Source organism: Schistocerca serialis, chromosome 1 (genome assembly GCF_023864345.2).
Source record: "Schistocerca serialis cubense isolate TAMUIC-IGC-003099 chromosome 1, iqSchSeri2.2, whole genome shotgun sequence".
Taxonomy (NCBI): Eukaryota; Metazoa; Arthropoda; class Insecta; order Orthoptera; family Acrididae; genus Schistocerca; species Schistocerca serialis.
Window position 1 is genome coordinate 210330592 of NC_064638.1, and position 26301 is coordinate 210356892.

Here is a 26301-nt window from a genome sequence, read left to right on the forward strand (position 1 = left end):
AATCAGTTTTTACTGTTTCTTTGCTGACTACAGTTTCAATTGGTTCAAGCATGGCATGGCTGTGTCCTACAGCTTTCACATCTACATCGCTACTACCCTCATCTCTATTAATTTTCCTTGCAATCACATGAGTCCACAAAAAAAATAATAATAATTTCACAAATAGTTTGTACTTATATTTTCTTTTTGAAGTCCCTCATTGTAGTTGTAAAGTCCTCTTTCATTTCATCCAGTAGGTCATTGTTGATTGTATCTCGCCACTGTTGATATGACTTTGTTGAGCAGCTCTCTGTCTTCTTTCTTCACGTGGTCGGGAATCCATATATACAGGGTGGAGAAAAATTGTATCATGAAATTTTAACCCTGGATAGCTGATGCCAGTAGGAACCAAAATTAATCTGTTAAGGACCCTGGTGGATTCGCCCCTAGGCCCCCAGAGTGGAAGGCTGGTGTGCTACCACTGAGCATGTGGGCTGCCTTGGATACATCGCAATCCCCAGCAGGCAAAGCATTCACAGTCATACGTTGTCCAGAGCATATGGCATGGCGCCATGTTTCCATAGTTTCAAAATTCTGTCTTGCTGACGTACACAACATTAGTAATTTTGGTTCCTACTAGCATCAGCTATCCAGGGCTAAAATTTCACGATAAATTTTTTCTCCACCCTGTATATAAATACTGCAAATGAAACAGATCACTGTCCTTTCTTCTTCTGCAACAGACAAAACTTCATTATCAGTCAACTGATCCCAGATGATGCCCACAATTGTAATCGTACCCTCCCACATATCACCATTAAATTTTTCAGTCTCTTCAAAAAGCTTAATTACTTTGTTTCAAACGCTTTGAGAGGAGAAAGATGTACAAAATACATTTTTTTACTTATCTTCATTTTCTCATTGTTGGCTGCAGTATGTGCAGGGGTAAATTCGTGAGGCTGTTTTTTAACTTCGTGGGTTCCAGATGACTAGATAAAGATTAAGAATGCCTATTGCATGATTTTTGATTGCACTGTTTTTCTTTTAATACGTCACATTCTTCTGTATCACAATGACTTTACAGTCTCCATTTACATAAAACCTGCAGTTATGTTGTTATTGCCAAAATTAAAAAGATGTCCAATTCCATCAGAGGCATGCCCACTACTCTACACATTCTGCGGTGCTAACAATGTTCCAGAGAGTTTACAAAACAAAAGAGTGTACAAACTTTCTTGAGAAAAGAAGAATCATCACCAAGTTATATCATTATTTTGTAAATGAATCGAGAAATAAATTTAATAAATATCATCAGACTGTGCAAATTAATAATAGAAATTTTAAGTATGCCAGATATTTTGTAATTTCAAATATTTCTAAAAGAAGAGCAATTACAACTGCACATACAGAGCCAACACATATCGATTTTAACTAATGAATTTTTTTTATACATTTTAGCCTGAAATATAAATCGTATACAAAATCAAATGAAATTTATTTAGTTTAACAGCTGAGATAATGTTCACCTATACAGGATTCAAAAATATTCCTAGTATCAGCTATTTCTCCAAACCACACATGATACATATTAACAGCACATGTGTAACATTAATTACTGTGAAAATCTCATTTGTGATGACTATCTGTATTCAGTCCATCTTTGTCAACGTTTCTTTCCACAGTTCTTAACAAAATGTAAATTATGTGTATTTCTACCTGTTGTATCTCTTGGCTGGCATTTCTGTTTGCTATTTGCACAGTGCTCTATGTGGGGAAAAATAGAAATCGGTCTCCAGTTTTTCCATGGTTACTGGCAAATTAAATAATTAAATAGACCACCAAATAGTCAAGCACAATTCCCAGTATAAACTGAGTGACTTCAATAACTATTTGTGGTCTCCCTTCCTCTCTCCACATTTTTCATGTTGCCAATCTCTGCTCATTTCTGTTGTTCATCTACTTCTACTCTCTCTTCTCCTATATACACTCTTCCACTCTACAGGTCCCAAAACCAGCAGTACACGTCCCCGAGCACTTTTCTGCTAAATGCTAGGTCACTCAAATATTCATTTTCACATCGTATTCTCCTATGCCCCTTCTCCATGAAGGCAGAAGGTTTGAGTTGTTGATGGACACATACAGAAGAAAGAGAACTTGCTAGCTTTCAGTGTAATCCTTCCCAAACACACACACACACACACACACACACACACACACACACACACACACATACCTTTGCCGGTACATGGTGCCTGCTGGACGAACAGTTTCAGTGCTGCATTTCAGAAGCTGGAACAGGTTGTTTTGGGGTTTGTGATGGGTGGGGTCATTATGGTTTTCTAAATGTTTCATCTAGCTGTTGCTTACTGGCTCCTTTACCTCACTGTTTCTTTGTCAGTTAAATGCTCAACTGTTCCTAATCAACTCTGCTGCTATACTCCTCACTATCCTCTCAATGTCTCTTCCATGTTTTACCACCCACCTCAGCCAAGATTGTTATTTTTTCCAGTCAGACTTCCGCACCAGAAGAGAACAGTCTTTAAAACAATTCTTTACGCATAACAGACCCACAACAAATGTAAATGAAAGTGTGTACTCTAAGGTGGTATATTATAATTTAAATTAGTTTTTCTATTTTGTAGAATGAAATGAATAAAGAAATGTCCATAGCATTGGTTGTGGCTAGTTATGCTAATAAAATGTGATATATGATGATTTTGTTCCATTATGAAGAAGTTTTTTATGTTCTAACTTAAATACTGCTTCAAAGCAATGAGAAATTTCAGTATTCTGTTTATGTACATGGTCTGATAAAATACAAACATAGTCTGCTTGCACAAGTATGTAGAAGAGAGATGCAGGTCTTCTGTTAGATTACTTAAAATATAAATTGGGTATTGAAACAGTTCTGCACCATAAGTTTATAGCTTCTCCAAACAAACAAGTTTTGTTTATTTTTTTCAGGAATCTGATGCAGTAGAACATTGTAACTTCAACTTTAAAAATGAATCTGAATGGAAGAGCATGTCAGAAGCAGCAATAAATTCTGTACTTGAAAAAGAACCACATGTTCCTTTAGTTGGAGGATATCTAGATGCATTACAAATAAGCAGGAACACACAAAATGAACTGAAGAAAAATATAACAGAAAAGAGAATGGTAGTTACGTACTTTGGTATATGTTTCTTAGCTTTAATCATGGCTGTTGTCAGAATACTGATAGTAATACCTAAGCTGTATTTTGACATGCACTGAAAACTTACTCAAGCATTATCCTACCAACAGTTACTGTTTCCACATGCCAGGACTATAATTTCTATTGGCACCAGTTTCTATCACCAACTCTTTTCAGACTTGCCCTTCTTTTTTATGTCTAGAGCCCTATTCAAAATGTAGTTCAACTGTGAAGTAGTATATAAGCTACATTATTATATTGATCTATACATGGTCCACCTATGTTTGACGTCAGTGCAAAATAACCACTCACAAATGGCAGGCAGCAGCACTAGCAGTGGTGGCTTGTAATATGTGTCGGTGAGGAGAAGGGGGGGGGGGGGGGGAGGGAGGTGGAGCATGGAAAACAATGCTGTCATCATAATGCAGAAATGAAGTGATTTACCTGGGGAGCTTGGAAAACAGTGCAGTTGTTGTAATGCAGAAATGAAGCAATTTATATGATGTCCAAAAGGACAAGGTCATTGGCTTTAGAACCAAAGCTAGAAGGATTTCTGAAATTGCTATGTTTGTAAACTGTTCACATGCTGCCATAGTCAAGGTACAGTGTGCATGAATGGTGCTATCCAAAACCAATGCTGTTGTGCATCATGTGTCATAAATGACAGGGGTGAAAAATGACTGTGGAAACACGTACAGATGGATAGATTTGCAGCTGTTACACAACTGACAGTCCAGATAAACCAAGGAGCTACCAGCTGTGTCACCTCAATAATAGTTCATCGAATGTTGCAGTTTATGGGTGTCCACAACAGGCATCTGGTTCATGCAACCATGCTATCTGCTGTTCGTTGGTGACGAAGGCTGGGATTTGTGCACCAGTATCACAACCGGATATCCACTGAGTGGTGACAGTTGGACTTCTCAGATGATACACATTTTATGCTCTATCTGACTGGTGGATATTGGCATGTAAGGTGTGAATTGTCTGGAAGCAAACATTCTGCGACAGTCGATGAAGTGTTATGGTCTGGGGAATATTTTAATGGCATTCCCTTGATAATTTCAACATTCTGGAAGGCACAATGGATCAATGTAATTATGCACCTTTACTTGGGGCTGTGTTCTCCCTTACATGCAGTTTATTTTTTCTCATCATGATGGCATCTACCAGCCCTTCCAGCGGATACCACCGTATCTTAGGCACCTTTAGTAGCATAGCTAATGGCAGGGTCACCCAAGCTAGAGTGGTCTCAACTGAGATGCCAAACAAAATGTGTCTCACACCATAGGGTAGGGGGGACTCTAAAGGCTAGGTCATTGACGACTCTAGGGGAGTTAACCCCGACATGAAAGCGTAGTCCTCCAGATCAGGGGTTAAGTGCAGAGTTGATACCCCTGCCTTGTAAAAAATCTATTATTGTGAATAACTCATCAAGGAATGCTGGACTCCTCTATGAAGATAAACTGTGCTAAGACAGGAATATAGATTTATTGATGCTTAAATTAGGAACATGGAATGTGCCTACGTCATTGCAAACAGGACCAATGAATAGTGTTGCAGAGAAGGTGCTGAAGTATGGAGTGGTTATGCATTACCTGCAGGAAATCAGGTGGAACAGAAGAGGAGAGATTTGTAAGCAGAAATTCTCCTTATACTTCTCGGGAAAAGACGAAAGACAAGTGGAGTATGGAGTCAGGTTTATAGTCTCCAAGGATGTGTGTAGATCTGTTATTGCTTTCATCCCACATAATGCAAGAATATGTACTCTGCATATGAAAGGCAAATTTCACAATGTGACCTTGTGAATGTACATGCACCTATGGAAGAATTAGATGAAGATACTGCGGACAACCTCTATGATTAACGACAGGAGGTTTGTGACAGAATACCCAGATACGATTTGAAAATAGTTATTGGTGACTATAATGCAAAACTGAGAAAGGAAGAGGCATTCAGAAGTGTGTTTGGTAAAGAAAGCCTGCATGATGAAACTAATAATAGTGGTATGAGGGTTGCACAGTTTGCTTCTGCAAACAAGTTGAAAGCAGTAAGTACTTGTTTTCCAACAAAAAGTATCTACAAATGGACATGGAAAATATGAGGAACAAATGAAGCAAACCAAGTAGACCATATATTGACATCAAAGAGGTGGGCATCCAATATGGAAAATTTGTGCAGTTTCTGAGGAGCTGTTCTGATTCTGATCATTACCTAGTAGGAGCCAAAATGAGACAGAAACTTGCCATGCCTGCCAAAAGAAGTAGTACTCAAGTAAAGAAATGGAATATTTTGGTGGGAGTACACCCTGCCATTTTCAAGGCACAAACTGCAATGAACAGGCAATGTACTAGCAAATTTAAAACCTCAGTTATTGGCGTAATTCAAGAAAGATAACACACACACACACACACACACACACACACACACACACACTGAGCACTAGCACCGCCAAAGATGACCAAAGTCAGAAGTATTGATAGTGAAACAAACAGGATTATGTACAAAAGATGCAATGTTTATTATCTGACTCAGTGTATCGCAAGATCGATGCTGACCCCACTAAAAGTGTTGAGAGAAAGACCAACAGCCTCCTGAAGAAAAGTGGTTTGTCGCAGGACACTAACAAGAGTCTTAACACATGTAGTGCTGTCCCCCCTATGGTATATGGTCTTCTGAAAGTACACAAGGAATGGGTTCCTTTCTGCCTTATAATGAACAATATCGGCGATCCGCCATATCGTGTAGCCAAGCATCTTGTATCTCTGTTAAGAATACAGGGTACTTATAAATGGTGAAAAAATCAAAATTTTTATGACTTTATTAAATTCTATAATCTTTCCTGATTATATTGATATATATACACTATAGGGTTTCAAATGAAAAATGACCTATATATACCAAATTTTAAAGTTACAATTATGTTTGCTGCCACACCCCCTTTATTCTGTTACAGAAACCAGTTTTATTTCAAAAAGAACTCTGAACTTTCTGTTTCCAGCGATTATACATATGATACATTGTATATGCTGTTAACAGTGCACGCTTCTAGTGTCTGTAAATGATTATCTTTGCTAGTGTTTACTTTTATTTCACTGAAGCAGTTTGTTCACATATTACTGAATGTTTGTTGCCCAAGTGCTACACATATTTGTGGAAGTACATATCCTTTAGTGTGCAATAAAAATGAATTATGCCATGCATCAAGAAATTCAATAAAAGGAAATTCCGTGGTAACCAGTTCAAAAACAAAGCAAGCCACACTGTTGATAGTAACATATGTATCAGTTCTTCAGGGAAGAAACTCCTACAAAGCACGCTTCCTGGTGATTCAAATTTTTGTCTTAATAATGACACTGTTTGTATGAACAACAAAGTAGCAGGACGGATTTAGCGTAAAAATTAGTTGTTCTGTGTAGGTGCTGCAATAACGCTCCAACAAAAACACTGTTACACAAATGACTACTTTAGCAGAATATTGTCAAATGATCTTTTACAGAACCCAAAGAAATTCTGGTCATATGTAAAGGCTGTTAGTGTCACCAAATTTAGTGGTCAATCCCTTGCGAATGAGACAGGAACTGAAACTGAGGATAGCAAAGCAAAAGCTGTAATGCTTAACTCTGTTTTCAGATGTTCCTTTACAAATGAAAGCACAGGAGAATTATCCCAATTTAACCGTCATACCACTGAAAAGATTAACGAAGGAAATCCAGGGTGATTATAATTAAAGTTAAACTTTCAAACTGCTGTAGAAATAACACCACTGATCAGTGTTGTGACAGTGCCACGACATTTAACAGTGCCGCCATGACAGTACGCGCAAACGGCGATAGAGGCGCTCCGCAACTCGGCTGAGCGCGGGAGTGCCACCTAGCTACGAACGGCGCCAGCCGCATGTCACGGCACGGCAGTCGAATAAGAGATACTGAGTTGTTATCATGTAACGAGCTATTGTTTCTAAGTGAGTGTGTTTGAATATCCACGCAATTATTGGTGATTAAAGGTTATAACACTTTTTGGCGACGAGGATGGGATATTTTCACTGCGTTGTGGATTTGTGTGTTCGTGATGGGGCAGACATGGAACAGCTTATGCAAGCGCTCATTGAACAACAAACACAGCTGACGGCTGCTATTCAGGCATTGTCGACATCACTTACTCATCATCTGTCTTCCTCTTCTCCGTCTCCATTCCCTCCTTACGACGAGGCTGCTGAAGATTGGGAGGATTATGAGAAGCGTTTGCGGCAACACTTCTTCGCTTTCGGCGTTGTTGACGCTCCTATGTGTAAGTCGTTATTTCTATCTTGGATTTCCCCACGGATCTATCAGCTGCATTCTCATTTAGCCCCTCTGCGGGAACCTGCCTTCTGTCCTTCCAAGAAATGTGTGACTTATTGTCTAACTATTACCGAAAAAACACCCACGTCATTGCCGCCCGCGTGGCGTTCTACCAGTGTTGTAAACAGCCCCATCAATCTTACCGGGCTTGGGCGGCGGAACTACACGGTCTGAGTAGGAAATGTCAGTTTGTCACGGACACTCATCATGAGTCTTATGCTGATTCAGAGGTTAGGGATGCTATTCTACGGCTTACTCCTGATAAAGAAGTTCAGCAACATGCCCTACAACTGCCAAACCCATCGTTGTCGGAAGTTCTAAGCATCGCTCAATCCTTTGAAGTGTCTCTCGCTGCTGGCGCGCAAATAGACACGTGGTGTGATGTAGGCGCTGTACAGTTAACTTTCGACACGGACAATTTGCCTGTTTCACAGGAGAATGAAGATGTGGTGGTGGTTCAGTCGCGTAAACAACGTCGCGTTGGGCCGCAATGCTCGCAGTGAAAACAGCAACCACAGAAGCAGGTTCGTTCCGCACTTCCTTCTTGTCCACGTTGTTTCGTACAGCATGACAGGGCCGCGTGTCCTAAATGTTGGGCCACATGTAATCCATGTAGGAAAAAAGGCCACATTGCTTCTGTGTGTCAGTCCCCTAAAGTTCCTGTCGACGAGGACGAGGCTTTGGACATGGATGTTAACTGTGTGCTTTCTCAAACAAATAAGTTGTTTGTTACTGTTCGTGTTCTGGATAAAGACATTTGCATGCAAGTGTACACTGGCTCTGCAGTAACTCTCATTAATTCTCACATGTATTTGGAGTTGGGCTCCCCTCCCTTGTCTCCAGTTACGCGAAATCTGAGAACTTATAATAAACAGAAAATTCCTATCATTGGCCAGTTTGATGCTTCCACTGCCTACAAGTCTGTTGTTAGGCCCCTCACGTTTTATGTGGTGGATCATGCGGGCACTGAAAACCTGTTCGGTTACAATGCTTTCCAGTTGTTCGGGTTCTCCATTGATGATGATGTGCACCTCATATCTTAGGATATTCCGTATCAACAGCTGGATGGATTGTGTTCTGAATTTTCGTCCATGTTCTCTGCTGGTCTGGGTCGTGCCAAGGATTTTGAAGCCCACATTACTCTTAAACCTACACCTCGCCCTAAGTTTTTCCGGGCACGCCCTATTCCGGTGGCGTTGCGTGCACCTGTCAAGGCTGAGATAGACAGGTTAACAGCTTCAGGGATTCTCCTTCCTGTTACCTCCTGCGAATGGGCATCGCCAATCGTGGTGGTTTCTAAACCAAACGGTAGTCTGCGATTGTGTGGTGATTTTAAAGCCACTGTCAACGCTCAGAGCCTCATTGACACTTATCCTCTTCCCCGTCCTGAGAAGTTATTTACCAAGCTCGCTGGGGGCCAGTTCTTTTCCAAACTTGACTTATCGGAGGCATACCATCAGTTGCTGTTGGATGCTTCTTCCAAGGAATTTCTCGTCATCAACACTCCTTGTGGGTTGTATCAGTACCAACGGTTACCGTTTGACGTCGCTAGCACGCCAGCCATTTTTCAGCGGTTTTTGGAACAGCTCACGGCTTCTGTTCCTGGCTGCATAAACTATCTGGATGACATTGTTGTCATGGGGGCCTCCACTGAGGAGCACCTTCGAAATTTGCGTTCACTGTTTCGGGTTTTGCATTCGGCTGGGTTGAGGTGCAATCTGGACAAGTCACAGTTCTTCCAACCCTCCATTGTGTATCTTGGTTTCCACTTGTCCCGTGAGGGTATACGTCCTCTACGTCAGCACGTTGCGGCCATTAATGCTCTACCCCGGCCGTCTACGGTCAAAGAACTTCAGGCGTTTCTAGGCAAGATTGCTTAGTATCACAAATTCATTCCATCTGCGGCGGTGGTAGCTCATCCTCTGCATCAACTGTTACGCAAAAACGTCCCTTTCTGTTGGTCCGACGAGTGTGAGCAGGCTTTTGTCCGCCTGAAGGCTCATTTGCAGTCGGCGCTTCGTCTTGCCACATTCCGTCCGGGTCAGCACTTGTTTCTGGCGACTGACGCGTCACAGTATGGCCTAGGGGCTGTTCTCGCCCATCGGTATGAGGATGGGTCGGAACGACCCATCGCCTATGCTTCCAAGACCCTCAACGATGCGCAACGGCATTACTCTCAAATCAAAAAGGAGGCGCTCGCTATCATTTGTTTTTGTATGGTTCTAAGTGTCACCTCTTCACTAACCACAAGCCGCTGGTCTCTCTGTTCAGCCCATCGGCGTTGCTTCTGGATAAGGCAGCTCACCGCCTGCAACGTTAGGCCTTATACTTGTCTCATTTTCACTATGAGATTCACTATCGCCCCACGGCCCAGCATGCCAACGCTGATGCATTGTCGCGATTGCCGATGGGCCCCGACACGGTTTTCGATCGTGATGAACTACTCTGTTTCCACATAGATGAGGAAGAACGTCGTGCGGTCAAGGGTTTTCCACTTACAGGTTCGCAGGTCGCGTCGGCTACTGCGCGGGACCCGGTCCTGCATCAGGTGATCGGTTTTGTTCAACGGGTTTGGCCGGACAGGACCAAGGGCCGGGCATCGGATCCCCTTCGCAACTACCATGCCTTGCGCCTTCGTCTGTCTGTTCGTGATGGTGTTGTTCTTCTGGCCACGGATGGCGCATCTCCATGGGTCGTGGTGCCAGCCTCTCTTCGCAAAGATGTTCTCAAACTGTTGCATAAAGGCCTTTGGGGTATTTCTCAGACTAAGTCCCTGGCCCGCAGGCATGTTTATTGACCCGGTATTGATTCGGACATCGCCCACATGGTTGCTGCGTGTGGTCAGTGTGCTCAACAACTGGCTGCACCTCGTACTATGCCCTCTCCGTGGCCTGGCTGCACCTCGTACTATGCCCTCTCCATGGCCTGATCCGATGCAGCCATGGGAACGGGTGCATGCTGACTTTGCCGGCCGCTTCCTCGGTACTTATTGGCTACTGTTGATTGACGCCTTCTTGAAGTTTCCATTTGTTGTTCGATGTCCGTTGCCCACCACTGTGGCGACGACGCTGGCTTTGTCCAAAATCTTTGCGCTAGAAGGTCTTCCATCCACGATCGTCACGGACAGTGGCCCTCAGTTCTCTTCGCAGGCCTTCCGTGATTTTAATACTGGACAAGGGATTCATCATGTTACAGCAGTGCCCTTCCATCCGCAATCGAATGGGGAGGTCGAGTGCCTTGTCCGCACTTTCAAAAGCCAGATGAAAAAATTCCTTAGTGATTTTTCCACAGATGACACTCTGCTGCAATTTCTGAGTTCTTATCTCTTCACGCCTCTGGGTGATTGCAGCCCTGCTGAACTCTTGCATGGCCGCCAACCGTGCATTCTACTGCACCTGCTTCACCCTGTCAGGCCTTGTGCTGTCCCCCCTAGTGTGGGAAAATACTCGGTGGGCGCCGATGTGTGGGCACGAGGGTATGGATCTTGCCCTAAATGGATTCCAGGGGTGGTCAAGGCTCTTCGCAGCCGCCGGCTTTGTGAAATACGTACGGACAACGGCATGGTTGTTCGCCATTACGACCAGATGCGAGCACGAGTGATGGCCACGCCGGTGCCACCGCCCCTTCCTTCACCTCCACCAGCCCGAGAAGCCAGTCCTGTTGCTGCTGCCAATCTACCGTACATGTTGATGCAGCCGACGTCGCTACCACTTCCGAGTACGCCGGAACTGGCCCCAGTCGCGACGCCGCCTTCTCCGGGACCCCTCTCGCTGGAGTACACCCCCAGGTCCACGACACCTATGGATGCTGCTCCGGAGTTTTCACCCATCATCTCGTCCAGGAGGCATGTTCCACGCACGAGCTTCTGTCCTGGACATTTTCGACCATACTCTTGTGTCTCTCCACGGGACCTTCTCGGGGCCTCACAAGAGGCCATGGATGTCTCCGCACTGTCCATGTCTCCAAGGAAGTGAGTGTTTTTTTTTTTTTTTTTTTTTTTTTTTCCAAGGGGGGAAAAGTGTTGTGACACGACATTTAACAGTGCCGCCACAACAGTACGCGCAAATGGTGATAGAGGCGCTCCGCAACTCGGCTGAGCGCGGGAACGCCACCTAGCTATGAACGGCGCCGGCCGCATGTCACAGCATGGCAGTCGAATAAGAGCTACCGAGTTGTTATCATGTAACGAGCTATTGTTTCTAAGTGAATGTGTTTGAATATCCACGCAATTATTGGTGATTAAAGGTTATAACAATCAGAATGATATCAAACTGCAATGGAATATTATCAGAGAAGGGGGAAAAAGTATGGCAGAAGAAAATATATAGTTACAAAATGTATAAATAGATGGTGCTGTAAGCATAATAATTTAATAGTAGTCAACTACAAATGACAAATTAATCGTACAAAAATGCCTAAGGCGTACATTTGATGTTAAACAAACTGTACTACTCAGTGTGCATGGATGTACAGGTGTGATACTATTAGTTATGTAAGCCCATCCACCACGGCAAAGTCATATCACATTGGATGGGAAAAATCAGTTTTTAATCATTCTGAGCCAAAAACAGCACAAAAAGCATCAGTTACATTGGTTTTTAATTGGTCTGAGGCAAAAAACCGCATAAAAAGCATAAATCACATTGGTTTTCAATTGTCCTGAGGCCAAAAACTGCATAAAAGCATCAATCAAAATCAAATCAAACTATTAATTACCATGTGACTGCCACAAAACATGTTCAGTATGCTGTCCACTATTTTCTGCAACAAGTTGAAATCAAGAAACAGCATGTTCCACAACTGATCGAAGTGTTTCTGGGGTCACGTTCAGAAATTGGTGCACAATGCATGCCTTCAATACAGCTAAGTTTGCAGTATGGACACTGAACACAACATCTTTCAGATAGCCCCACAGCCAGTAGTCACATGGTTAAGATCAGGTGGTCAGGACAGCCAGGCTGTAGGGAAATGGTGGCTGATAATCCTGGTATTTCCAAAATGGCTCTTTAGCAGCTGCTTAACTGGATTTGCAATGTGCGGAGGTGTGCCATATTGCATAAAAAAGATCCCATCCACACATCCACGCTGTTGGAGGTGGTTGCACAAAAGACACTCATAGCACTTACCAGTGACGGTACAGGCAACAGGATCATAATCACCTGCCTTTTCAAAAAAAATATGGCTCTATGATAAATTATGCCATAAACCCACACAACACAGTGACCTTTTCAGGGTGAAGTGGTACTGGTTGATTTGCGTATGGATCTTCCATTGCCCCTATTCGACAATTCTGTGTATTGATATATCCTGTCAGATGGAAGTGGGCTTTGTCTATCCACAAAATTTTCCACATCCAGTCATTGTCCAATTCCACGTGAGCAAGAAATCCTAAAGCACAGGTCTCACTTGCTGGCAGGTCAACGGGAAACAACTTGTGCACATGGCTAATTTTGAATGTATAGCAGAGAAGAATGTTTCATAGGATTTTACGCACCATGCTCAGGGGTATGTCCAATGTTCAAGCAGTTGTCCATGCACTAGACGTTTTCACACCACCACTCATCTCCTCCTGCATTGCTGTGGCCACTGCTTCCACTGATGTCAAATCAGTTCGTTTCATCCCTCTTCCAGGTTGCACACCAAAAGAACTTGTCTTTTCAAATTTTCGAGTCATTTTCTTTATACCCACAGCAATCATCAGACGAACGCCTTTTTTCAGACACTTCTGTGTCTGGAACTCCTGCAGAGTGACATGTGTACAGTCATCATTCTTGTACAACAGTTGTACAAGCAGAGCATGGTCCTACATTGAGACAGTTATGAAAAACATCGCAGATGGGAAAGGAGGAAAAGCCGTGTACTTGGCGTGTTTATACCAACTTCAGTGGGTCATGCACATGACAGGTGTTTTCATTTACATATTCTGACATATAAAGCACTATCTATTGGTCAAATTTCACACTATTTTTTTCTTCTGTCATACATTTTCCCCCTTCTCCAATAATATTCCATTGCAATTGATGTTATTCTGACCAGTGATGTTATTTCTACAGTGTTTTAAAAGTTTAACTTTAATTGTAATCAACCTGTATTAGTCTCAGTGGTGTTGAGAAACAGCTGAAATCATTAAAACTGAACAAAGTTCCAGGGCCCAAACCAATCCCTGTCAGATTCTTTACAGAATTTGTGGTTTAGTTAGCCCCTCTTCTAACTACAACTTATTGTAGATCCCTTGGACAAAAAGCCATGCCCAGTTCTTGGAAACAAGCACAGATCATGCCAGTCTACAAGAAGGGTAGTAGAAATGATCCACAAAACTGCTGTCCAATATCCTTGACATCAATTTGTTGTAGAATCTTAGAACATATTCTGAGCTCAAATGTAATGAGATATCTTGAACAGAATGACCTCCTCAATGTCAACCAGCAAGGATTCTGAAAACATTGATCATGCGAAACCCAACTGACACTTTCCTCACATGATGCACTGAAAGCTTTGGATCAAGTTTGTCAGGTAGCTGCATTATTTCTCAATTTCCGAAAAGCATTTGACTAGGTACCACACCTATGCATATTGTCAAAAGTTCAATAATATGAGGTATCAAGTGAAATCTGTGACTGGGCTTAGGATCTTTTGTTAGGGAGGACACAGTGTTATCTTGGATGGAGAGTCATCATCAGATGTACAAGTAACTTCAAGTGTACAGAAAGGAAATGTGCTGGGACCCTTGCTGTTCATGTTGTGCATTAATGATCTTACAGACAATATTAATAGTGACATCAGGCTTTTTGCAGATAATGCAGTTATCTATAATGAGTAACGAGTACAATATGAAAGAAGCTCGATAACTGTTCAATCAGATCTTGGAAACATTTCAAAGCAGTGGAAAGATTGGCAACTTGCTTTAAGTATTCAGAAATGTAAATTTGTGCAAAACACATGCGTCACTGTCAGAATCGGCCAATTCATACAAGTGCCTGGGCGCAACATTCATTAGGGATATGAAGTGGAATGATCATGTACGTTCAACTGTGGGTAAAGGAGGTGGTAGACTTTGTTTCATTGGTAGAATACTGGGGAAGTGCAATCAGTCTACAAAGGAGATTGCTTACAGATCACATGTGTCCCATCCTAGAATGTTGCTCAAGTGTGTGGGACCTGTACCACATAGGACTAACAGAGGAAATACAGAGAAAGGCAGAATAAATGGTCACATGTTGATTTAATTGGTGGGAGAATTTCACAGAGATACAGTAGGAACTGAACTGGAAGCCTCTTGAAGATGGACGTAAACTATCCCTACAAAGTCTATTAACAAAGTTTGAAGAGCTGGCTTTAAATGATGACTCCAGGAATGTACTAAAATCCCCTACATATCACTCACAGAGGGATCATGAGAACAAGATTAGAATAATTTCTGCACGCACAGAGGCATTCAAACAATCATTCTTCCCCTGCTCAATGTGTGAATGTAAGAGGAAGAAACCTTAATAACTGGTACAATGGGACGCGCCATGTGCCATGCACCTTACACTGGTTTGCACTGTATAGAGGTAGATGTGGATAGGACAGAGGGGGGCAGAAACTGTTGAGTAGAGGGTGTGGGGGACAGTAAGTTACCATGAATTAAGGCTGAGACAATTTTGGGAGGGGAGAATGTGTTGTAAGAATAACTCCCATTTGTGCAATTTAGCTAGGCTGGGGGTGTAGGGGAGGATCCAGATAGCCCTATGTTTTGAAGCAGCCATTGGAATGAAGCATGTTATGTTCAGCGGCATGTTCTGCTACAGTTTGGCAGTGGCTCTTCATTGAGGGGACAGCTCGTTGGTAGTCATACCAATATAAAAAGCTGTCCAATGATTGCAGCAGAGTTTGTATATGACATGGCTGCTGTCACAGGTAGGCATCTGACAGCACTGAAATAAGAAGTACTGGGTGGGTGGATTGGGCAGGTCTTACATGTGTGTCTTCCACAGGGTATGATTCCTCTGGCAAGGGGTTGGGAAAAGGAGTGGCATAGGAATGGACTAGGATGTTGTGAACATTGGATTGATGATGGAATGCCACTTTAAGAGGGCTGGGAAGGATCTTGGATAGGAGATCCCACATTTCAGGACATGGTGATTACCTGTCAAAGCCCTTATTAAGGATGTGGTTCAGTTGTTTCAGTCTGAGGTGGTACTGGGTGGCAAAAGGGGCACACATTTTTAGCTGGTTCTTGGGAGTGGTGGGAGGATTGACAGTGTGTGGGAATATGGCATGGGACATCTGTTAGAGGACTAGGTTTGGGGGTTAGTGCCTGTCTGTGAGGGCCTTTGTAAGACCCTCAGCATATTGGGCAAGAGAGTTCTTGTCACTGCAGATATGCTATCCTCGAGTGGACAGGCTGTGTGGGAGGGATTTTTTGACATAGAAGGGATGTTAGCTGTTGAAATGCCAGTACTGTTGGTGGTTGATGGGTTTAAATGTGGACTGAAATGTTGATGGAGCCATCAGAGAGGAGGTGGTCAACATCCAGGTATGTGGCACACTGGGTTGAGGAGGACCAGGTAAAGTGGATGAGGGAGGAGGTATTGAGATTGTGAGGGAATGTGGAAAGGGAGGTTTGACCCTGAGTCAAGATCGTGAAGATATCATCAGTGAACCTGACCAGACCAGGGGTTTGGGGTTTTTGGAGTCTGGGAAGGTTTCCTCTAGATGGTCCATAAATAGGTTGGCATAGGAGAGTGTCATGCTCGCATAGGAGAGTGCCATGCTGGTGTAGGTTTGTTTGTATACCTTACCTTCAAAGGAAAAGTAGCTGTACATTGGGATAAAGTTAGCAGAGTGTTTGAGGAAGGAGCCTTAAGGACACTGGGAAAGGTATTGTTAAATAGCAGCCAGACTATGGGCATGAGGAATGGTGGTGTTTATGGAAGTGATGTCAACAGTGGTGAGAAGGGATACAGAAGGTAATTGGTTGAGGATGGTGAAGAGTCGGTGGAGGAAATTGTTGATATGTTTGGCCTGGGAGGCTAGATTTTCAGCAATTGGTTGGAGTGAAGGCAAAGTAATCAGCTACAAAGGGGCATCCAATATTAGTGGGTTTATGGATTTTGGGGAGCACATAGAAGGTGGGTGTGCAGGTTTTCATTGGGATGAGGAGGGAAATGGATTCAGGAAGAGATTCTGGGAAGGGCCGAATGCTTTCAACAGGGGCTGGAGATTATGTTGGACTTCTGGGAGGGAATCACTCTGGCAGAGTTTACAGATTGAAGAGCCAGATAAATAGCAAAGGCCTTCCAGTAGATAGTCGCTGTGATTCAGAATGGCAGTGGTGGAGCCTTTGTCTACTGATAGGGTTATTAAATTAGGATTTGTCCTGAGATTGTGTATGCCTGTCCTCTCTTTTACTGAAGGCTAGTGGTCTTAGGAATGGACCTGGGGAAGGATAGTGAGGCCAAGTTTGAGCTAAGGATTTCCTGGAAGGTGACCAGGAGATGGTCAGTGGGAGAGGGGAGGGGGGGGGGGTCATGGGTTGATGACAGTGTGAACTGGGAAAGGAAGGGTTCAATGTTGGGATTAGGTTGGTTTTGGATGGAGGGATTGGTGGCAAAGAAGTGTTTCTAGTTCAAAGATTGGGTGAAGGAGAGTAGGCCTTTAATACACTCCTGGAAATGGAAAAAAGAACACATTGACACCGGTGTGTCAGACCCACCATACTTGCTCCGGACACTGCGAGAGGGCTGTACAAGCAATGATCACACGCACGGCACAGCGGACACACCAGGAACCGCGGTGTTGGCCGTCGAATGGCGCTAGCTGCGCAGCATTTGTGCACCGCCGCCGTCAGTGTCAGCCAGTTTGCCGTGGTATACGGAGCTCCATCGCAGTCTTTAACACTGGTAGGATGCCGCGACAGCGTGGACGTGAACCGTATGTGCAGTTGACGGACTTTGAGCGAGGGCGTATAGTGGGCATGCGGGAGGCCGGGTGGACGTACCGCCGAATTGCTCAACACGTGGAGCGTGAGGTCTCCACAGTACATCGATGTTGTCGCCAGTGGTCGGCGGAAGGTGCACGTGCCCGTCGACCTGGGACCGGACCGCAGCGACGCACGGATGCACGCCAAGACCGTAGGATCCTACGCAGTGCCGTAGGGGACCGCACCGCCATTTCCCAGCAAATTAGGGACACTGTTGTTCCTGGGGTATCGGCGAGGACCATTCGCAACCGTCTCCATGAAGCTGGGCTACGGTCCCGCACACCGTTAGGCCGTCTTCCGCTCACGCCCCAACATCGTGCAGCCCGCCTCCAGTGGTGTCGCGACAGGCGTGAATGGAGGGACGAATGGAGACGTGTCTTCTTCAGCGATGAGAGTCGCTTCTGCCTTGGTGCCAATGATGGTCGTATGCGTGTTTGGCGCCGTGCAGGTGAGCGCCACAATCAGGACTGCATACGACCGAGGCACACAGGGCCAACACCCGGCATCATGGTGTGGGGAGCGATCTCCTACACTGGCCGTACACCACTGGTGATCGTCGAGGGGACACTGAATAGTGCACGGTACATCCAAACCGTCATCGAACCCATCGTTCTACCATTCCTAGACCGGCAAGGGAACTTGCTGTTCCAACAGGACAATGCACGTCCGCATGTATCCCGTGCCACCCAACGTGCTCTAGAAGGTGTAAGTCAACTACCCTGGCCAGCAAGATCTCCGGATCTGTCCCCCATTGAGCATGTTTGGGACTGGACGAAGCGTCGTCTCACGCGGTATGCACGTCCAGCACGAACGCTGGTCCAACTGAGGCGTCAGGTGGAAATGGCATGGCAAGCCGTTCCACAGGACTACATCCAGCATCTCTACGATCGTCTCCATGGGAGAATAGCAGCCTGCATTGCTGCGAAAGGTGGATATACACTGTACTAGTGCCGACATTGTGCATGCTCTGTTGCCTGTGTCTATGTGCCTGTGGTTCTGTTAGTGTGATCATGTGATGTATCTGACCCCAGGAATGTGTCAATAAAGTTTCCCCTTCCTGGGACAATGAATTCACGGTGTTCTTATTTCAATTTCCAGGAGTGTAAGTCCAACATCACTACATTTGGGTTTAGGGCTACAGGTGAATCCCTTGGATGGGATTGGAACTTCTGTGTGGCAGAGTATTTTGGTGGAAATGTAACAACAGTGCCCCAGGTATGTTTTGTGTATGGATTTAATGGTGTGTTGGCAGGGAGTTTTTGGGCTGTAGCACGTTGGAAAGGTCAACTAGGCAGGGTCTGGTTGCTATGGGGTGGAAAGGGGCGGGGGGGGGGGGGGGGGGGTTTGACAAGATGGAGGAATACGATAGAGGTTGGATGGCGGTGCCTCAAGGTGGCACTGGGATATCAGCGGGTTGGATAACTTTTATGGAATTGGTGTCTGGAATGCTCCTCCAGGTTTTGAAGAGCAAGGGTCTCATTGAATTGCCCAGTATGCTGAGGGTCTCATCAAGGCCTAGGTCTCCCAGACCTAGTCCATAAACAGAGGTCCTGTGCCATATCTCCACCCATCTGCAATCCTCCCACCACCCCCAGAACCAGCTACAAATGAGTACCCCTTTCGTCACCCAATACCACCCCAGACTGGCACAATGGAACTACATCCTTCATCAGGACTTTGACTATCATCATGTCCTGGAATGTGGGACCTCGTATCTAAGATCCTTCCCCCCCCGTCTTAAAGTGATACTCCATTACCCATCCAATCTCCACATCATCATAGTCCATTCCTATGACACTTCTAATCCCAGCCCCTTGCCACAGGGCTCATGCCCCTGTGGGGTACCCCAGGTGCAAGACATGCCCAACCACCCACCCAGCACTTCCTGTTCCAGTCCTGTCACAGGCTTATCCTACCCCATCAGAGGCCGGGCTATCTGTGAGAGCATGTCATATACCAGCTTTTCTGCAAGCATTCGACAGCCTTTTCATATTGATATGATTACCAACCAGCTGTCCACCTGGATGAACGACCACTGCCAGACTGTGGTCAAGAGCATTGTAGACCATCCTGTGGCATAACATGCTGCTGAACATGACATGCTTGATTCCAGTGGCTGCTTCACAACCTGGACCATCTGGATCCTCCCCTCCACCAGCTTATCTGAATCGTGCAGATGGAAGTTATCCTTACAATGCGTTCTCCCCTTCCAAAATTATCCCGGCCTCAACCTGTGGTAACTTATTGCCCCTACATCTTCTACCCAACAGTTTCTAACCCCTATGTCCTATAACACTCTTCTCTCCCCTCACCCATACCCTGATAAACTGCTATCCCCCTCCCTCCCCCCCCCCCCCCTCCCCCAAGTCGCCAGAATGAGCCATGTGTGCATGAGGTGTGCTTGCTCAAGTGAAGGTGTGGTTTTCTTTCCTTAAGAAGGCTTTGACAGAAAACTAAATGTGCAACAGTCTTTTTGTTCTGCCTTAACATTACTTGATTACCATTTATTTCCTCTTACCAACTTCTTGTGATCATCCACATCTGTAGTCTCATACTTAATGACTGCTGCACTGGTGGGTGCTCAAAAACAAGCAACTGCAAAATTCATAGTTGAGCCCAGAGATGCTTAACCGCATATTGTCATATCTCTTGTAGGTTATATTTATTCTTGTATTGACTGAAATGTAGCAACAGTGATCTCACATGGTTCAGTGTTTGTCTTTTTTTTTTCTACTCTGAGAGCTACGCCACACTTAAGACTTCGGTCACATGTTTTAAGCAGATACGAGGTATGTTACTGAAACTACAAAATAATGTCAATGACTGTGTAATTATATCTGTTCTCACAACAACTGCCACACAGTTGCCATGTAGTTTACATAGTAGAAACATGAAGCCTACAGATAAATGCATTTATAGCTTCAAGGATACTACCCCAGATTACGTGATCTGGGATACTACTCATGGCATTAATCAGTTCATTCATCCATTCATTCATTCATTGTGTTCTGCAGATTTCATTATAAAGCAAAAAATTCATGAATATGGAATGAATAAAAATATTTGTTGACGAAAAAGAGGCAGGTGTCAGAAACCAAATTTGTGCACTGTATTGTCGATACACTATCATTACATTGTATGCAACTTGTGATTATGCAAACTAAATTTAAGGTGGAATTATAACTTTAAAATGTTACAAATTGAATGAAAACTACTACTTTGAGGAATACTGCCACTTCCCCAGATGTATTAAGGAGCTGCTGTTTATCTCTTGTTAGCTTAATACCTTCAGGACCATATTGATGTGTCTGTATTGTGGAAATAATGAATCAACGAGTGCAGAGTCTAAACACAATTTTCAAAAAATGAAAAAAAGAGTTATTTAAAAACAATACTAATTTTGACAATATGCTCTGCTATTCTGATGGTAACGAGATCGTACTAATGTAACATGTCATTGTGACAATTTTTGAATTATGTATTTGTGGTGCTTTGAAAGGAAAAAAGGTATACCAAATGGTATTGGTATATCCACTAATGAAAACCCAGTAAAACTTATTGTACAACCTGCTTCTGATATTTCTCAAAAATATTTATGTAGAATCATAGGTATTACTTTGAGTGAAGTAGCATAAACTCAGTGATATACAGTGAAAAATTGAAAACAGTATTTTAAAAATCCAAAAGAAAACTATTAATACTTCTTCAGGATGAGCCACAATGCCCAGGAGGGATCTGCGGGTTGTGCGACATGGCCACAGGCTGGTGCCACTGCATCTGCAGGTCGCCTCCATGCCTGACTCTCGGACACTGATCTGCCAGTAGTTGGCTGGGCACACGCTTCCTCTAAGCACAAACAACATTGCCGCCTGATTAACTTGAGCTTACCTTTATTTGCAGTAGCTGATCAAAATGATGTCCCTCTGTGGTAAGATCAGCCTGACATCTGAACATCTTAGCAAACACACTACGAATTTCAGCTTCCGAAATCTGGGAAATGGCTAGCCAAATCCTGTCTTCCAACTCTTTGAGCATGATTGGTTGCTTTCACCTTGTATTTTAACATTCCCCAGAGATAAAAATCACACAGATTTAGATCTGGAGAACGAGGAGGCCAGGCAACTATCATATCAAAAATATTTTGTACTGCTGTCGTAAGAACATTGGTGATGTGTGGTCTTGCATTGTCCTGCATGAAATAAGTGTACATCTTTTTGTTAGGTGTTAGTTCTCATAAAAAAAGGATGCAGTATGTTGTTTACATGCCTGTTAGAACGTATTGTTTTGTGGAAATAGATTGGTTCAATAATTGTCTTTCACTAATTGCACACCACACTCCTGTTTTCACATCTCGAAGAGGTTGTTGATATAATTCATGAGGATTTCTGCAGCCTCAACATCAATTGTTCTCAGAATTTACATGCTCTGACAAATGCAGCCACACTTCATCAGAAAAAAAGCATCACAGGATCAACTTTCCCATCCTGCACAGACTGTAAAGGCCAGTTGCAATAAAGACATCATGCAACAGTATCTGAGTTTCTCCATTGATGCACTATCTGTATTTTGTATGGTTTCAATTTCAGTTGTGCACAGGTCTGTGAGCAAATATTCTTGACACAATCGTCTGAAGTGTCAAATGGTGCAGAGATTTTCTCAGACTTCTTTCCAGAGCCTCCCCTATCTTGCTAATTTATTTTCAGTTAAAACACTAGGTTCTTTAGACCTTCGTTTGTGTAACACAGATCCAGTCTCCTGAAATTTCTTAGCTAATCTGCATTTCATCGAATCACTGTGAACATGCACATTGGGAAATTTTTCTATGAATTCAAGTTGACATTCCACATATGATTCTGTCTTCACATAGTTCAACACAAAAAACGCTCATTGATCCTTTGTGTATACCATGCTGAATGAAAACTTTACAGGAAACTCAAAAGAAAATACCCAAACACTTAGTCGTACAGCATAAAAGACATGCACACAGTGTTTCTGTCTGAGGACTGGCCCAGTGACGTACAGGCAGGTAAAGCCCGGGGCTTGACACAGTTGCAATAATGACATCTAGCAACAATATTTGAAACAATTAAACTTGACAAAAAAACTAAAAAGAAAACACCAGCACACTTGTAGCACAGTGTAGGGTGTATGTGAAAAGTATTGGCATCCGAGAATTACGATTAGTGACAACTGGCAGACATAGTGGCAACAGCCGTCAAACGTGCCTTGCGACAGGCGGACCACTCACAGGTGTCTTTCGTAAGACACCTTACATGTCAATGGAAAATCCTTGGCAGAATATAAATAATGGATGGAGCAGAAGTTACAACTCAACATATAACTGAGGCGTTGTGTTGCTGACAGACTCGTAAACAACAATAATAATGTTACTAGCTTTTGGATGACTGCTTCTTCAGAGCTAATTGATACTCATATGCACACATGCACATGCATACCTGAATTCTGTTGGCTGATTACATTGTGCCATTACCAAAGCTCAGACAGGGTGAGGGGTTGTCTCGGGTGGAATAGGTGAAGGGATAAATGAGGTGGAAGCAGGATGGAAGGTTGCAGATGGGTCATTGACAGCTGGAAGGGGGGGCAGCAGGCAAATTGGGTAGAAATGCGACAACGGTGTGTTCATTCTTGTCATAGGCAAGGGGGATTGTGTTCCATGCACAATGCCGTGTGGGTGCATGATGAGTGAAGTAAGGGACATGGGTCATGGATCATACACCTTTGGAAGGTCCAGATTTGTGGACTGTTCAATGTACTCATCTAGCACATCCTACTCCAGTCCCGTCATGCAAGGACACGTGTAGAAGCAGTCATTCATGGGCTAGCTTTGATGTAACTTCAGCACAGCATTTTATGTGGGCATGACCACCAACCAACTTTTTCACCTGAATGAATGATCACCACCAAACTGTGGCCAATATCAGAGTTGCCCACCAAGTGGCAGAACACACTGCTAAGCAGAACATGCTTGAGTTCAGTGGTCACTTCATATCCTGTGCCATCTAAGACCTTTGCCCCAACACCAGTTTTTCTGAATTATGTTGATATGAATTGTCCTTGCAACACATCTTTCAATCTTATAATCCTGCTGGCCTCAATGACTGCTAGCCCCTGTTTTACACTCAACTCCATCCCTGCCCGATGTCCTGAACTTCACTTTTCTGGTCTTCAGACTCTCCTCTCTGCAGTCTCCATCTTCTCTGTAACTATATTCTCCTCCCAATCCACTCCTCCACGTCACAGTATGATTCCCGCTGCCTGTGACCAAAACAAACTCACTGGTGTCACTTTCCTACTCCATGCACCAGCTACCTCTCATTTCCAACCATCTTTGCCCTTCTCCCAACCCTCTCTGGCACACCCCTCACCCACTCTACACCTACTCCTTCCCTTATTTATCATTAAAATCTCTGTATGGCAAGCAACCTAAAACTTTTACACATCTTAAACTTTTTTCGGCATACTATGTCAGAGCAAATCCTTTCTAAGTTTTCACCTTGCTCCTTGAACTCTCAGATTTAATTGCATAGTCACCCTTTACAGTAATTATTTACAACAGAAAAATTTCCTTAGTATGAAGTGCCAGTTCCGTATTCATGTTCAGTTTCAGTCCATTGTCATCTATCTTTCCACCAGTCAACAACAACAACAACAACAACAACAACAACACTTAGTTATATGGAAATACAAACTATATCATTGAAGTGTACCACAGAAATTATTATTAATAGGGAGGAAGCTAAAGACTGATACATTATGGACAATAGAATTGCAAGAATTATTCTCCTCAGGACTGAAATGAACCCAACTTTACAATCCTGTGTGGAAACCAATGAAGGTGTATGCGAAATTTTGTTGGGAAAATAATGGAAATTACAGAGCATCATCAGTATTAGGATTCTCCACAGCATTTTTAAGTCATAGGTGCTGTTAAATAATGCTTATAGTTCTTATTTACAGGATTTTAATCTACTGACACGCTGGGACCGAAATCTGGAGCAATATTTGCTGCAGCTCTTAGCATCATATGAAACAGCACGCCAGACTGGTACAGCTCTGGTTACAGAAGATTTTGAAGAAATTATTGATAGTAATATCCCAGAAGATTTTACATTTAGAGCACTGCCTTTGCATGTTAGTGACATTCCAGTGAGGCGAATTTTTGGACATTGCATGAGGTAAAAAACAAAAGATTGTTATGTTCTGTCTGTTTATAGTTTATGTTTTGTCTAGTATGAAAGATTTCCCTTTACAAACACATTTGCTGTTATGCATGAGTAAATATTATAAAATAAATCTGAATTTAAATGTTAGCATTATAGCTTAATGTTATATATTTTGTTCTTCCTTTGGAAGTTTCACATGTGTGGTAACACAAGAAGAGACTAAAATTTGTTACCGTTCTCAATTTTCACAGCTGATACAATAAATTTTATTTTACACACCTTAGTAAATCACACACTCAAAATAAGATAGAAATTGTAAGTCCAGGACCAAAACCATATGTTTTATTTATCTCTGTTCAAATTGTTACAGATCTTCCTCCAATTCTATGCTCACAAATGACATTAGATCTTTATTTCGCTGCAGCACTTAATTTTTTCAAGAAAGTTTTACAACACATCGTAGCTTCTCTGTGTTCTGTGTACTCAGCAACTGCTGAACAAATAGCTGGAGGTGAGCTTATAGATGCACAAATTTGGAAAAACAAAAAATTGTTTGGAATGGTAGTTTCAGAACTATTAAACAACACCTCTGTCATATGAAAGAAAGAGACAGAAAGTAGGAAACAAACAGTTGCTGAATAGACATTTCTTTTCCCAAACATTGTTAACTATTATTTTTGACAATTTTCAATTGGGATCATAAAGATATATTTTTGTAGTGGCTGATTATTTACACAACCTGTTTGTGTTGATTTATCTTTAGTTTCCTGAAGAAATTTTATTTTGTTTCAGGCATCCTCTAATACGGGATATAATTCTCTGCAAGGAGCCAGATGTGAAATTAGCATTAGGCGTCTCTGCATATGTTTATCCAGAAAATATTCTTTCAGTGTGGCTAATAGTTGCCTGTAAATACAGAATAATTAAAGATAAAAATTTGATTTAGTCGAGACCTTTGTTTACATAGAATCTCTGATTTTATGGAGCACAATTACACCTGTGTGTTATTAGGACTTGATGATACAAATGTATTTGAGTGTGAAGATTTTCTAGCATTTCCAGTCTTCCTTTGTAGAGGACTGATTTGACTCTCTTTGTAGAGAAATGATGTGAGTCAATTTGTGCAGCAATGCATGTCCACATCATGTTACTGAAGTTGTACTATTGTATACTGAATACTGAAAGAATGAAAATAAAGGTAAAGTTTTACGGTATTTATAAGCTGCGACGATTGACACCAGCTAAACTACAAAACATGGAAACATTTTTATGTAGAGTAAATTTCTTTCATAATCAATAGATGCTGATCTTTAACCTCTTGCGATATTTGTGGAAGTAATATATATCTACATTTACAGCTACATCCATACTCTAAAAACAACTGTGAAGTGTATGTCATAGAATGCTTCCCACAGTACCAAATATTAGGGTATCTTCTCATCCCACTCACATATAGAGGGTATACTCTCCCTCCACTGTTAAATATCTGTCTTGTTTTACTGTTTAAAATAAATCTTGAAGTGTTGCATAGATGCATATACATGAGAGAGAGAAGTATAAGCAATAGCAAAAAATGGAACAATTATTTAATTATTCCTTAAATTAACTGAGATCATCATCTCTAAATTTAAATTGTTGCTGTCCTGTTTCTAATGC

At 42.8% G+C, this 26301-nt stretch overlaps 1 protein-coding gene across 3 annotated transcripts in view; it reads left to right on the forward strand.

Moving 5' to 3' along the window:
- Positions 1 to 25833, forward strand: part of LOC126466050 (centrosomal protein of 76 kDa-like) — a 133193-nt gene extending 107360 nt beyond the window's left edge. The window contains exons 8-11 of one of the 3 annotated variants that reach the window (XR_007585980.1): positions 2944 to 3138; positions 24440 to 24657; positions 25016 to 25156; positions 25438 to 25590. Coding sequence is in view for 2 of the 3 variants with exons in the window: in XM_050096355.1 (XP_049952312.1) it covers positions 2944 to 3138; positions 24440 to 24657; positions 25438 to 25591 (567 nt within the window). In the remaining variant the exon portion in view is untranslated. Of the gene's footprint in view, positions 1 to 2943; positions 3139 to 24439; positions 24658 to 25015; positions 25157 to 25437 lie in introns of all 3 variants that reach the window. The other 2 variants (XM_050096355.1, XM_050096354.1) reach the window with 2 other exon arrangements.
- Positions 25834 to 26301: the final 468 nt, after the last annotated feature.